Raw genomic sequence first — 12,488 nt, forward strand, 5'->3', positions numbered from 1 at the left:
CCATTTTTTCCTCCCCTTCTTGAAAAACGGGAATTACAAGTGCAATGAAATCGTGAAAAAACACAATTTTGACTTTGTTTTTTGGGAATTGTTATTACGGAGTACATTTTGTGGTAAAAATGACCATGCAATATGATTTTCTTCATCAGTACGATTACGACGATACCAAATATGTCCATATGTCCAGTTTTTCTTATTATATTACTGATGAAAAAAAATCAGAAGTTTGCAAAAAAAATTTTTGGGAATTGTCGACATTTTCCGATGGAATATTTTTATTTTTGGTCCAATAGAGCTGTGTGATACCTTATTTTTTGTGGGGCGAGGTGACATTTTTATTAGTACTATTTTTGGATAGATGTGACTTTTTGATCGATTGTTACAGCATTTTTTGGGGAACTGCAGTGACCAAAAAAAAACGTAATTTTGTCGTTCAATTTTTTACGCTCACGGTGTTTACCGATTTTTTCGATTTTGAAAGATCACACTTTTCTGAACGTGGAATTACCACGCGATGCCTCAGCTGCATATAGCCAAAATTATAGTCTCTTTCAAAGCTCGGCCACAGGGAGAATTTCAAAAGAGTTCCGTAATAACAAGCACGGGGGTCATCAGCTGACCCCCGGCTGTCATGACAACCGATCGGCAACCCGCGATCATGTCACAGGCACACCGATGGGTGTACATTCTTACACGAGCACAAGTTGGCTCCGCTCCTCCTGCATTGTTATTTGCAGGTCCAGGCTGTAATACTCAGCTATCACCCACCGGGTTTGGGGCAGGCTCGCTGCGTGAGACCGCTCCATTTCACCCACTTCCGACATGCGCCGTATATATATGGCGGATGTCGAGACGGGTTCAGTCTTTAATGTATTTACTTATTGGTACTCTTGCATGTGGAGATACATTTTTGGTCAAAGGGGTTCAAAAAGTTACATCAAATGTCATCGCAACCAAGTAAACCACGTTCTTTATGATCAGAACTCCGCAAATTAGTAACTATATACATAAAATCATGATTCCCAATGCAACCACTACATCTCCTCCATTGTAACCATTACTGAAGAAGACCGAAAACGCAGTTGGCCATCAGTTGTAGAGTCATGATCAAATGCTAGCTGATATGGACTTGCCCACACATCTAAGGAGGGTGATGGGTGTAGAATCTAGTCACTATCTTTACTACATTTCTTATGATATGGCTAGTCGATCAGTCCGGGAAGGGTCCCAAATGTCAATATATAATAAAAATGTCCCAGGCTTGCTCTCTCCGGGAATGTAAAATCAATTGCTGAGACCTTTCTCAGAACACTACACAAAGCAGGAGAACAGATTTGTTAATCTGTTGGTGTAGACCACAATGACAGGTAGTAATGGGACCCAAGGCCTAAATAATCCCTCTGCTCTCCATCAATGGCTAGCTACGAGCGTTGACAGGAAGCTGGTAAAGTAAATAGGGCTATGATATCAGCCCTCAGCTATGTGCCAGCTAAGAATGCAGACAAAGCTGCCCTTGGTTTGGAAATTATTAAAGTTTTGGCTTCTTCCACTTTACTCAAGTCAGAGAGATTACGTAAATAACTTGACTGCACTTTGCAGTGTCTAAACATTTTATCTGCAAGAGGTTAAAGCCAGATGATCCTACTTTATAGGTTTGGACCAGTGAAGATATAATACCACCGGGATGGTCGTAAATCATTATTCTAAGAGAAACTCTGTTAACAGTCCAAACATCTTGATTGCTGAGACTTATCGTCATGAAGAAATCTTCATCCTATTGCCAAACATCTCTACAACTCAACACTATAACAGTGCTGGGGGAATAGGACACGTCCAGTTTCAAAAATAGTTTTCACGAGGTTTTATGATGGCACCTAAATCAACCCCCCCTTTCAAGGATATTCAAGATATTTCTATAAAAGTTCACTGGAATTGTAATGTTTAGAACCCGTCATTGTCCCCAAAACTCCACAGAACATGGTATCCGTATCTAGTCATGGTAGAGCAACACCGGTCTAGGAAGTTGAGTGTTAACTCAAGCCAAGAAGAAAAGGGGAACCGGTTTACCTTTCATGGCCTCCTTCACAGTAGATTCAAGAGGAATGATATTCTTTTCCACAAGTTCTAATGGGCCTGGTCTGAGGGCAATCCTTTCGTTGAGGTCATCTGCAAGTCGAGCCCTTTTCAGTTTCATTTGGGCTGCCTGAGCCGAACCTTCAGCAGATGATTCTAGAAGACAAAAAATTCGGCAAAGCTCAATATTGTATTAATTGGATATGCAATATACGCAAATGGTTTCCTCAGTCACTCGAGTACGAGAGGTTTTACGGCCTACGTCTAAGAAGATAAACGTTGCAAAATGCTGGTTTTATTGATGTACGTGTTTTAAAACATTATTGGCTTAGATTATATAGACCCTACGTAGATTTGAGTTGCACATATGGAAACTAGCTGTCACTGACAGTAGCGAGGGAAAGGAGATTGACAAGATTGAAAGAAAGCCACCATCTTTACCACTGGAATAGTCTCTCTTTTCTGAATGAAAATGACTTTGCACCCATGGGTGGAATATTTCATAACGTGACCAAAATGGACCTCCAGCTTACCTTGTAAAATGTGCATATCTATAGGATCGGACGTTTCTGGCCTGCTTCTGACCTTGTGCTTCAAATATTCTTCACTCTAAAAGAGAGTCAGAGGGTCAATAAAGAGGACATAACAATACATAAATTCCAGTTGGGTCAACCTATCATGGATGTTCCCCATAGAGAATAAGATTAAAATGGTTCTTTAGGTTTAAAAATTAGCTTTTCTTCCAGAAGTGTTCCCTCCCTGAAAATACACTGGTCAAAGGTTGCCTTCTTGCTTGATCCACTGGTGATCATTGGGGAAGCAAGTGTTTCGATTTCCTGAAGTTTCAACCAGGAGAACTGAGGTATTACATTGTTTCCAAGGTTTATGGGTCCTCCAGAAGAGAGAGCCTCTCGAAGCATCTCTCTGCTCTGTTTTGGAAAAAGGAGACTCCTCTATTAAATCAAAAGTCATAAGGGTATTTGATTGTTGGTTTTCTAATACTAAAGAGTGACACACAGTCTGTATTGGACAGGTAAAACATCTGGCAATTTCCACAACATTGATGTCACACTACTGGTCTCGGGTTACATCAGTCTTCTCATATTTTTTTGTTTTTGATTGAAAAACCAGCAGATCTTCTCAGAATAAAGACTTCTTTCTCTGTGGGCAGACAATGTAACCTCTCATCTACCCTACTGTCAGACATCAATGTCCCCCCCTTTATGAATAACATAGACTCTTGCAGGGTACATTTTGGGTCATGGCATCTGGATGACCAGTCAACGACTGCGCAGAAAGTAAGCAGACACCTTAGGAGGCATTCCAAGAGATGTAACTGTCCCTGATCTTGAGTTCCATCAGCTCAGTGTCAATGATCATATGGGTTCTTGGGACCTTGTTTTCGAAGGATGTGTTTATCAGATTCTCGGCATATTTCCCAATGTATGTCTGTGACGCATACCACCACCGTTGCCCACAGGAGGCCATAAAGGCACAGTATTAGCCTCCGTAAGTGGAATAGTATTCTTTGAATACTGAAAGTACTAATCTTACAGAAGGCTAATGAACGATCCTTCCCCCCCACATCCTTACATTTCTTACAAGACACAGAAGAGCATTGAGTATTTAGCTCCAGTTACATCACATGTGATTTATGAAGAAAGGTTTTGCTACCTTGGCTCGCTCCAAGTTTTTCCTCTGCTCCTGGAATGCAGCTGGACTTTTGAGGGCTACAACACAAACAAACAGAGAATGAAAACGATTAGTATAAACCCGAATATTTATGTTTGTACATCTGTGCTACTGAAGTAGTCATTGGCCCAGAGTTATAGGTCTAGATCATGGACCATCTGTGATGCCTGAAGGCTGTCAATCATGCCGTTTAATGCGGTATGACCATATACCCTTCATGATATAACAACCATGACAAGCTCATGTGTATATGTGAAAACTCCCTTCCTTTTATTTTACCTCCTGGAGCTTTAAGATGTCTAACAACCAAGTGTCTTCCTTCCACGTGGAGGTTCTGCAATAGAGCATCCATCTTTTCTAAAGAGAAGATTAATCCAGATTGGATATATCACCATCAGTCGAGGAGTAGGTAGAGTGGTTTCCCAAAATCGTAAAACTTCTGGCAAGATTGAGGTGCCTTCATCCTTTTAAGGAAGTTCCACCTACTCTCGATCTAGTAGCAATACCTTAATGTCTTTGATATGAACGAAAAAAACCCAACAAACACAAGCAGAGCTTTGATTATCCCAACGACCCTTGACAGCATACACATGAAATGCTTACCCATTTTCTTTCTGCCTTTCTATGATTTAACCCAAGCAAAAGCCTAGGTAGACACTCAGGGAGGAGTCTCGTGGATACAATCTTTCAAAAGGTGACCGCTCTGAAGAGGTTAACTTACTGACCTTCAAACCCTTCTTCCATTGCTCTTCAAAAATTGGTTTGAATTTATTCACCCATACGATAATTTTTTAGACGTTTTAAACCCCTTGGTACCAAATAAAAGGTACCCTACAGTCTTATAACAGCATATGTAAAATCAAACCACTCAAAGTTTGGCACCAAAAGCTGCAAGATAATGCCTAAAATTGGGCACTAGAGATTGGAGTTGAGCACCAAAGGTTGTGGATTATACGTAAAGTTTAGCATTGGAGGTTGGTGGACTAAACGCAAAGTTTAGCATTGGAGGTTGGTGGACTAAACGTAAAGTTTAGCCCTGGAGGTTGGTGTACTAAACGCAAAGTTTAGCCCTGGAGGTTGGTGTACTAAACGCAAAGTTTAGCATTGGAGGTTGGTGGACTAAATGTAAAATTTAGCACTGAAGGTTGGTGGACTAAATGTAAAGTTTAGCCCTGGAGGTTGGTGTACTAAACGCAAAGTTTAGCCCTGGAGGTTGGTGTACTAAACGCAAAGTTTAGCATTGGAGGTTGGTGGACTAAATGTAAAATTTAGCACTGAAGGTTGGTGGACTAAATGTAACGTTTAGCAGTAGAGGTTGGTGGACTCTAAGTGACGTTGGACACTAAAGGTATTTGGACAGTAGCTAAAATTAGGCATCAGAAGTTGGTGACGTATTCCTAAAATTAAATATCAGAGGTTGGTGGACAGTAGGAAAAATTAAGTACCAGAGGTTTGTGAACGTTATCTACAGAGAAGCACGAGAAGTTGGTGGACTATATCTAAATTTAGGCACTGAGAATTTGTGAACTATGCTTAAAGTTAGACACTGGATATATAGATGTAAGGCTACTTTCACACTTGCGTTTTTTTGCGCATGCGCAGTGCAAACGCACATAAAAAACGCATCATGCGTTTGTGTCCTTTTTTTCCGGTTTTGGTGCGTTTTTTTTTAAAAAATCTCATGCTTTTTTTGCGCATAGACTATAATGGGTGTTTGGCTGTAAAAAAAACACATTGCGTGCTCATGCGTTTTTTTGGGGCAAGTCGGACGCACAAAAAATGCAACAGGATGCATTTTGTGCGCCCGAGCGCACACTACAAAAAAACGCATGTGCATACAAACGCATGTGTATGCGCACCTATGCGCACCCATGTAAAAGATAGGGAAAAAAAGCATGCTTTTTTTTGCACTAAAAAACCGCAAAAAAAACGCAAGTGTGAAACCAGCCCAAGTCCTTCAAATATTGTCAGACTGTACTTGGACATTCATAATACATAGTAGTTTGCTTCTTGGGGATTTCATGTCCAACAGGATTGTAGAGCCCCAGTATACTTACGAGGCATGAGGCCATGTTCCACTAGATGTTGTCTGTTTCTTCTCTGCTGAAGTCGCAACTGTAAAACTGTTAGAAGAAGATAATCAAAAATGAAGACTTCTCTGGTCATGACCAAGCCCACATGGCTCCAATGAGAACTCATGCACTTTTTCTTCAGCTTCGACGTTTCTCACTGACATAGTAGGGTTAGATATGACATAACTGTTGGTTAACGGAGTTAATGATGGGGTCACACCTCATGCAGAACAAAATTAACAAGGATCACACCAAGCCAGGGAACATTGGTGGTTTGAGTAGACATGTGACTGCAGAATGTATCTTCTTCTCACCACATGGAGCCGATTTGTCATAGTCCAAAAAATTTAGGATGAATGAAGAAAAACTAAATTGGAAGGAGCTACATCAGGGTAAGATTTCCCTATAAGCTGTGAAAATTTTATGCATAACGGGATTGATAGGATGAGACTATAAGGTTCCCTTTTGGATTCAGTAGGTCCGAATTATGCACATCATTGATTGGATTCGTTGAGGGTTCCAAATCATAGACCCTACATTAATGCTATCTTATGACAAGTCTTCAAGAATGAATTCCCATTTATCCATTAAAGATCTTTCGAAACCCCAACGTTGGTGGACAATCCATGGCCTTCAGATGCCATAAGTCCAATTACTTTTGACAATAACATGTCTTCGGCCCACGATACAGAAGTCACAGGGCAGGTAGGCACGTGTGGAGTAGATGCTTTAAATTTAAGGCTTTATGTTGCCTTCTGTGTCTTGGAAGGAAATGTTCTTCGTATCTAACAAGGAACAGATGAACGTAAAGTGGTGACAGCTGCGGAAACTGTACACGGAACGTAGCAGAAGTCCTACATTACAAATAAATGGTTTAGTAGCAATGGAGAACACGAGGCTCTACGGGGGGCGTGCGGAAAACATGTACGAAGAAAGAGAACATCCTCCTTAACAAGTCAAAAGTGTAACGGAACCTATGGACTGTAGTTGAGTCAACTGTGTGTGGAGGACAAGCCATGTCTGTCGGCAGTGTCACAACATATTGTCCATGGTACATTATCAAAGGGCAGTTTACTGCTGCCGACCAAGACCAGATGTGACTAGGAGCTTATGTTAGAGATGTTGATTTTAGAGATGTTGATCAAGGGCATTACCGCATTTGTCCTACAGACGAGGTTGATTTCCGCTACTTCCTATAGGCGTATGATGACCACCTGCCTTATTGTGCAGCAAAGATGGCAGCACAGATAACATAGGGTTAAAGAACTCAAAAATCTTAACAACAACATCACGTTATGGAGAATTTATGTCTGGTCTTCACAAACACGATTCTGACGTACAGAGTGGTGTCAACATGAGATGAAGATCTCAATGGCAGATGTTCTGAATGCAACACAACAGCTGACAGACCAGAGGATCCTCGAGTCACATACAGGAGATGCCCAGAATATACCTGCTCTACATACAGTCATGGCCAAAAGTACTGACACCCCTGAAATTCTGTCAGATAATATTCAGTTTCTTCCTGAAAATGATTGCAAACACAAATTCTTTGGTATTATTATCTTCATTTAATTTGTCTTAAATGAAAAAACACAAAAGAGAATGAAGCAAAAAGCAAAACATTGATCATTTCACACAAAACTCCAAAAATGGGCCGGACAAAAGTATTGGCACCCTCAGCCTAATACTTGGTTGCATAACCTTTAGCCAAAATAACTGCCACCAACCGCGTCCGGTAACCATCAATGAGTTTCTTACAATGCTCTGCTGGAATTTTAGACCATTCTTCTTTGGCAAACTACTCCAGGTCCCTGATATTTGAAGGGTGCCTTCTCCAAAGTGCCATTTTTAGATCTCTCCACAGGTGTTCTATGGGATTCAGGTCTGGACTCATTGCTGGCCACCTTAGAAGTCTCCAGTGCTTTCTCTCAAACCATTTTCTAGTGCTTTTTGAAGTGTGTTTTGGGTTATTGTCCTGCTGGAAGACCCATGACATCTGAGGTAGACCCAGCTTTCTCACACTGGGCCCTAAATTATGCTGCAAAATTTGTTGGTAGTCTTCTGACTTCATAATGCCATGCACACAGTCAAGCAGTCCAGTGCCAGAGGCAGCAAAGCAACCCCAAAACATCAGGGAACCTCCGCCATGTTTGACTGTAGGGACCGTGTACTTTTCTTTGAATGCCTCTTTTTTCTCCTGTAAACTCTATGCTGATGCTTTTGCCCTAAAAGCTCTACTTTTGTCTCATCTGACCAAAGAACATTCTTCCAAAATGTTTTAGGCTTTTTCAGGTAAGTTTTGGCAAACTCCAGCCTGGCTTTTTTATGTCTCGGGGTAAGAAGTGGAGTCTTCCTGGGTCTCCTACCATACAGTCCCTTTTCATTCAGATGCCGACGGATAGTACGGGTTGACACCGTTGTACCCTCGGACTGCAGGGCAGCTTGAACTTGTTTGGATGTTAGTGGAGGTTCTTTATCCAACATCCGCACAATCTTGCGTTGAAATCTCTTGTCAATTTTTCTTTTCCATCCACATCTAGGGAGGTTAGCCACAGTGCCATGGGCTTTACACTTCTTGATGACACTGCGCACGGTAGACACAGGAACATTCTGGTCTTTGGAGATGGACTTGTAGCCTTGAGATTGCTCATGCTTCCTCACAATTTGGTTTCTCAAGTCCTCAGACAGTTCTTTGGTCTTCTTTCTTTTCTCCATGCTCAATGTGGTACACACAAGGACACAGGACAGAGGTTGAGTCAACTTTAATCCATGTCAACTGGCTGCAAGTGTGATTTAGTTATTGCCAACACCTGTTAGGTGCCACAGGTAAGTTACAGGTGCTGTTAATTACACAAATTAGAGAAGCATCATATGATTTTTCGTACAGTGCCAATACTTTTGTCCACCCTCTTTTTTATGTTTGGTGTGGAATTATATCCAATTTGGCTTTAGGACAATTCTTTTTGTGTTTTTTCATTTAAGACAAATTAAATGAAGATAATAATACCAAAGAATTTGTGTTTGCAATCATTTTCAGGAAGAAACTGAGTATTATCTGACAGAATTGCAGGGGTGTCAATACTTTTGGCCATGACTGTATATAATTATATCCAGGAGATGCCCGGGTTATACGAGCTGTACATATATAATTACATACAGGAGATGCCCAGGTTATACCAGCTGTGCATATATAATTATATCCAGGAGATGCCCAGGTTATACCAGCTGTACATATATAATTATATACAGGAGATGCCCAGGTTATACCAGATGAACATATATAATTATATACAGGAGATGCCCAGGTTATACCAGCTGTACATATATTATATACAGGAGATGTCCAGAATATACCTGCTCTACATATATAATTATATACAGGAGATGCCCGGGTTATACCAGCTGTACATATATAATTATATCCAGGAGATGCCCAGGTTATACCAGCTGTACAAATATAATTATATCCAGGAGATGCCCAGGTTACACCTGCTCTACATATATAATTATATCCAGGAGATGCCCAGGTTATACCAGCTGTACATATATAATTATATACAGGAGATGCCCAGGTTATATCAGCTGAACATATATAATTATATAAAGGAGATGCTCAGGTTATACCAGCTGTGCATATATAATTACGGTATATACAGGAGATGCCCAGGTTATACCAGCTGTACATATATAATTATATACAGGAGATGCCCAGGATATACCAGCTGTACATATATAATTATATACAGGAGATGCCCAGGTTATACCAGCTGTACATATATAATTATATACAGGAGATGCCCAGGATATACCAGCTGTACATATATAATTATACACAGGAGACGACCAGGTTATACCAGCTGTACATGTATAATTATATACAGGAGATGCCCAGGTTATACCAACAAGTATAGTAGACTTTGGTTACAGTTGGAGGAGCATCTACAGTTAGGTCCATATATATTTGGACAGAGACAACATTTTCTAATTTTGGTTCTAGACATTACCACAATGAATTTTAAACAAAACAATTCAGATGCAGTTGAAGGTTCTAGAAACATCATGCTTTACTTTAACATACAGATCTTACAGACATTATACATTACACTATGTACGCTATGTACAAGAATATAACTACTATAATACTGCTCTTATGTACAAGAATATAACTACTATTATACTGCCCCCTATGTACAAGAAAATAACTACTATAATACTGCTCCTATGTACAAGAATATAACTACTATAATACTGCTCCTATGTACAAGAATATACCTACTATAATACTGCCCCCTATGTACAAGAATATAACTACTATAATACTGCTCCTATGTACAAGAATATAACTACTATAATACTGCTCCTATGTACAAGAATATAACTACTATAATACTGCTCCTATGTACAAGAATATAACTACTATAATACTGCCTCTATGTACAAGAATATAACTACTATAATACTGCCTCTATGTACAAGAATATAACTACTATAATACTGCTCCTATGTACAAGAATATAACTACTATAATACTGCTCCTATGTACAAGAATATAACTACTATAATACTGCTCTTATGTACAAGAATATAACTACTATTATACTGCCCCCTATGTACAAGAAAATAACTACTATAATACTGCTCCTATGTACAAGAATATAACTACTATAATACTGCTCCTATGTACAAGAATATACCTACTATAATACTGCCCCCTATGTACAAGAATATAACTACTATAATACTGCTCCTATGTACAAGAATATAACTACTATAATACTGCTCCTATGTACAAGAATATAACTACTATAATACTGCTCCTATGTACAAGAATATAACTACTATAATACTGCCTCTATGTACAAGAATATAACTACTATAATACTGCTCCTATGTACAAGAATATAACTACTATAATACTGCTCTTATGTACAAGAATATAACTACTATTATACTGCCCCCTATGTACAAGAAAATAACTACTATAATACTGCTCCTATGTACAAGAATATAACTACTATAATACTGCCTCTATGTACAAGAATATAACTACTATAATACTGCCTCTATGTACAAGAATATAACTACTATAATACTGCTCCTATGTACAAGAATATAACTACTATAATACTGCCCCTATGTACAAGAATATATCTAATATAATACTGCTCCCTATGTACAAGAATACAACTACTGTGGCAGGGCTAAGGGTCGTGTAATCGATGGAAGATATGTGTCTCATAAATGGCTTGTCTCCATAATGTAAGGCATTACAAATATAGCTGTATTATTTTTTTGAAGGACCTGTGGTGACGTCACAATCGTGTGACCAGCCAGCTGCTGGGTTCGTGGGTGTGGCTACACCCTTATAATGTGGCCTGCTCATGAACAAGGCAGCTGTATGTGAGGGGGTATACACCTCCTGTGTGTGCTGAGACTCGCGGACTGAGCCTGAAGGAAAGGACATTTTGATGTTATTTTGTCGCCTGAACTGAAGGCTGTTTATTTTGGTGACATGCTGTTTGGTTTATGATGTAACAAACCGCATGAACTTCAAGGGAACCTGCCTCCTGACTGTCTCCCGTCGCACCTAAGCGAGTAGAATCCCTACAATTGGTGGAGAATGCGGGCAGAGTTCCCAGCAGAGACGTGAGACTGTTGCTGTATGTCCAGGGTAAAGTTTTCAGCGAGGCAGCAAGCTCTACCCGGAATAATGTAGGAATTGCTGAAACACCTGGTCCAGGCCCAGACACAGCAACAGGAGTCCAACAAGCTGTTCATACAGCAGCGCCAGCAGGACCAATGGCAGCAGAGCCAGCAGGAGCAACGGCAGCTGATACAGCTTCTGGCAACCGCCATCCAGGAGGGCAGGATGAGCGCCCCTACCCCAGGTCCGGCTGATGCCACCCACATCACGAAGGCGGTAAGACGCGCATTGCAAAAAATGACCCCTGAGGATGATGTGGAGGCCTTCTTGACGGTGTTTGAGAGGGTGGCCGAGAGGGAAAAACTTCAGCCAGAGCGGTGGGTAGAGGTACTGGCCCCATACCTAACGGGGGAGCCCCAGAAGGCGTACTTTGACCTGACTGTACAAGACGCCAGAGAGTATCCCAAATTAAAAGCGGAAATTCTCGCACGCTTGGGGGTAACAATGACTACCAGGGCACAGCGAGTTCATCGCTGGGCCTATCACCGGGACAAACCGCCACGCTCCCAAATGTTCGACCTGTTGCACCTGGTCCAGAAATGGCTGCAGCCAGAGTCGGCTGCCCCTGCACAGATGGCAGAGGGAGTGGTCATGGATCGGTTTGCATTCTCTGCCGAGACCCCTACAGACTTGGGTGGCCCAGGGTGATCCCCAAAATGCCGATGAACTGGTTGGGCTGGTCGAGAGATACCAGGGGATGGAAGGTTCCTTGGGGAAGCAGTCCATTCCATATTGGGGGACCCAACAGGGGGCGGAGTCCCAAAAAGGGGTGATGCGTCCAAGGTCAAAAGGGGCGGGGAGGTGGTGCCCAAGGTCCCCTCGGGTGATATTTGCTGAAAGTGTCACAGGCCAGGACATATAGCTGCCCGTTGTTCCCAGACTACCGAGCAGATGGACTGCAGCATGGGACGCCGTAGTTCATACTACGCATATCCAGCTTGCAG

General features: G+C 41.1%; 1 protein-coding gene across 6 annotated transcripts in view; it reads right to left on the reverse strand.

Annotated features, from left to right (window-relative positions):
• The window catches only part of MYOCD (myocardin), a 41,852-nt gene that overhangs the window by 13,613 nt on the left and 15,751 nt on the right, over nt 1–12,488 (reverse strand). For 4 of the 6 annotated variants that reach the window (XM_073579735.1, XM_073579737.1, XM_073579739.1 and 1 more), the window contains exons 2-4: nt 3,748–3,803; nt 2,607–2,682; nt 2,068–2,229 (exon numbers count right to left, since the gene is read on the reverse strand). In XM_073579735.1, coding sequence (XP_073435836.1) covers nt 2,068–2,229; nt 2,607–2,682; nt 3,748–3,803 — 294 coding nt within the window. Of the gene's footprint in view, nt 1–2,067; nt 2,230–2,606; nt 2,683–3,747; nt 3,804–5,822; nt 6,479–12,488 lie in introns of those variants that run through there. The other 2 variants (XM_073579736.1, XM_073579734.1) reach the window with 2 other exon arrangements.

Source organism: Dendrobates tinctorius, unplaced genomic scaffold (genome assembly GCF_039654945.1).
Source record: "Dendrobates tinctorius isolate UK_male_01 unplaced genomic scaffold, ASM3965494v1 ptg000063l, whole genome shotgun sequence".
Taxonomy (NCBI): domain Eukaryota; kingdom Metazoa; phylum Chordata; class Amphibia; order Anura; family Dendrobatidae; genus Dendrobates; species Dendrobates tinctorius.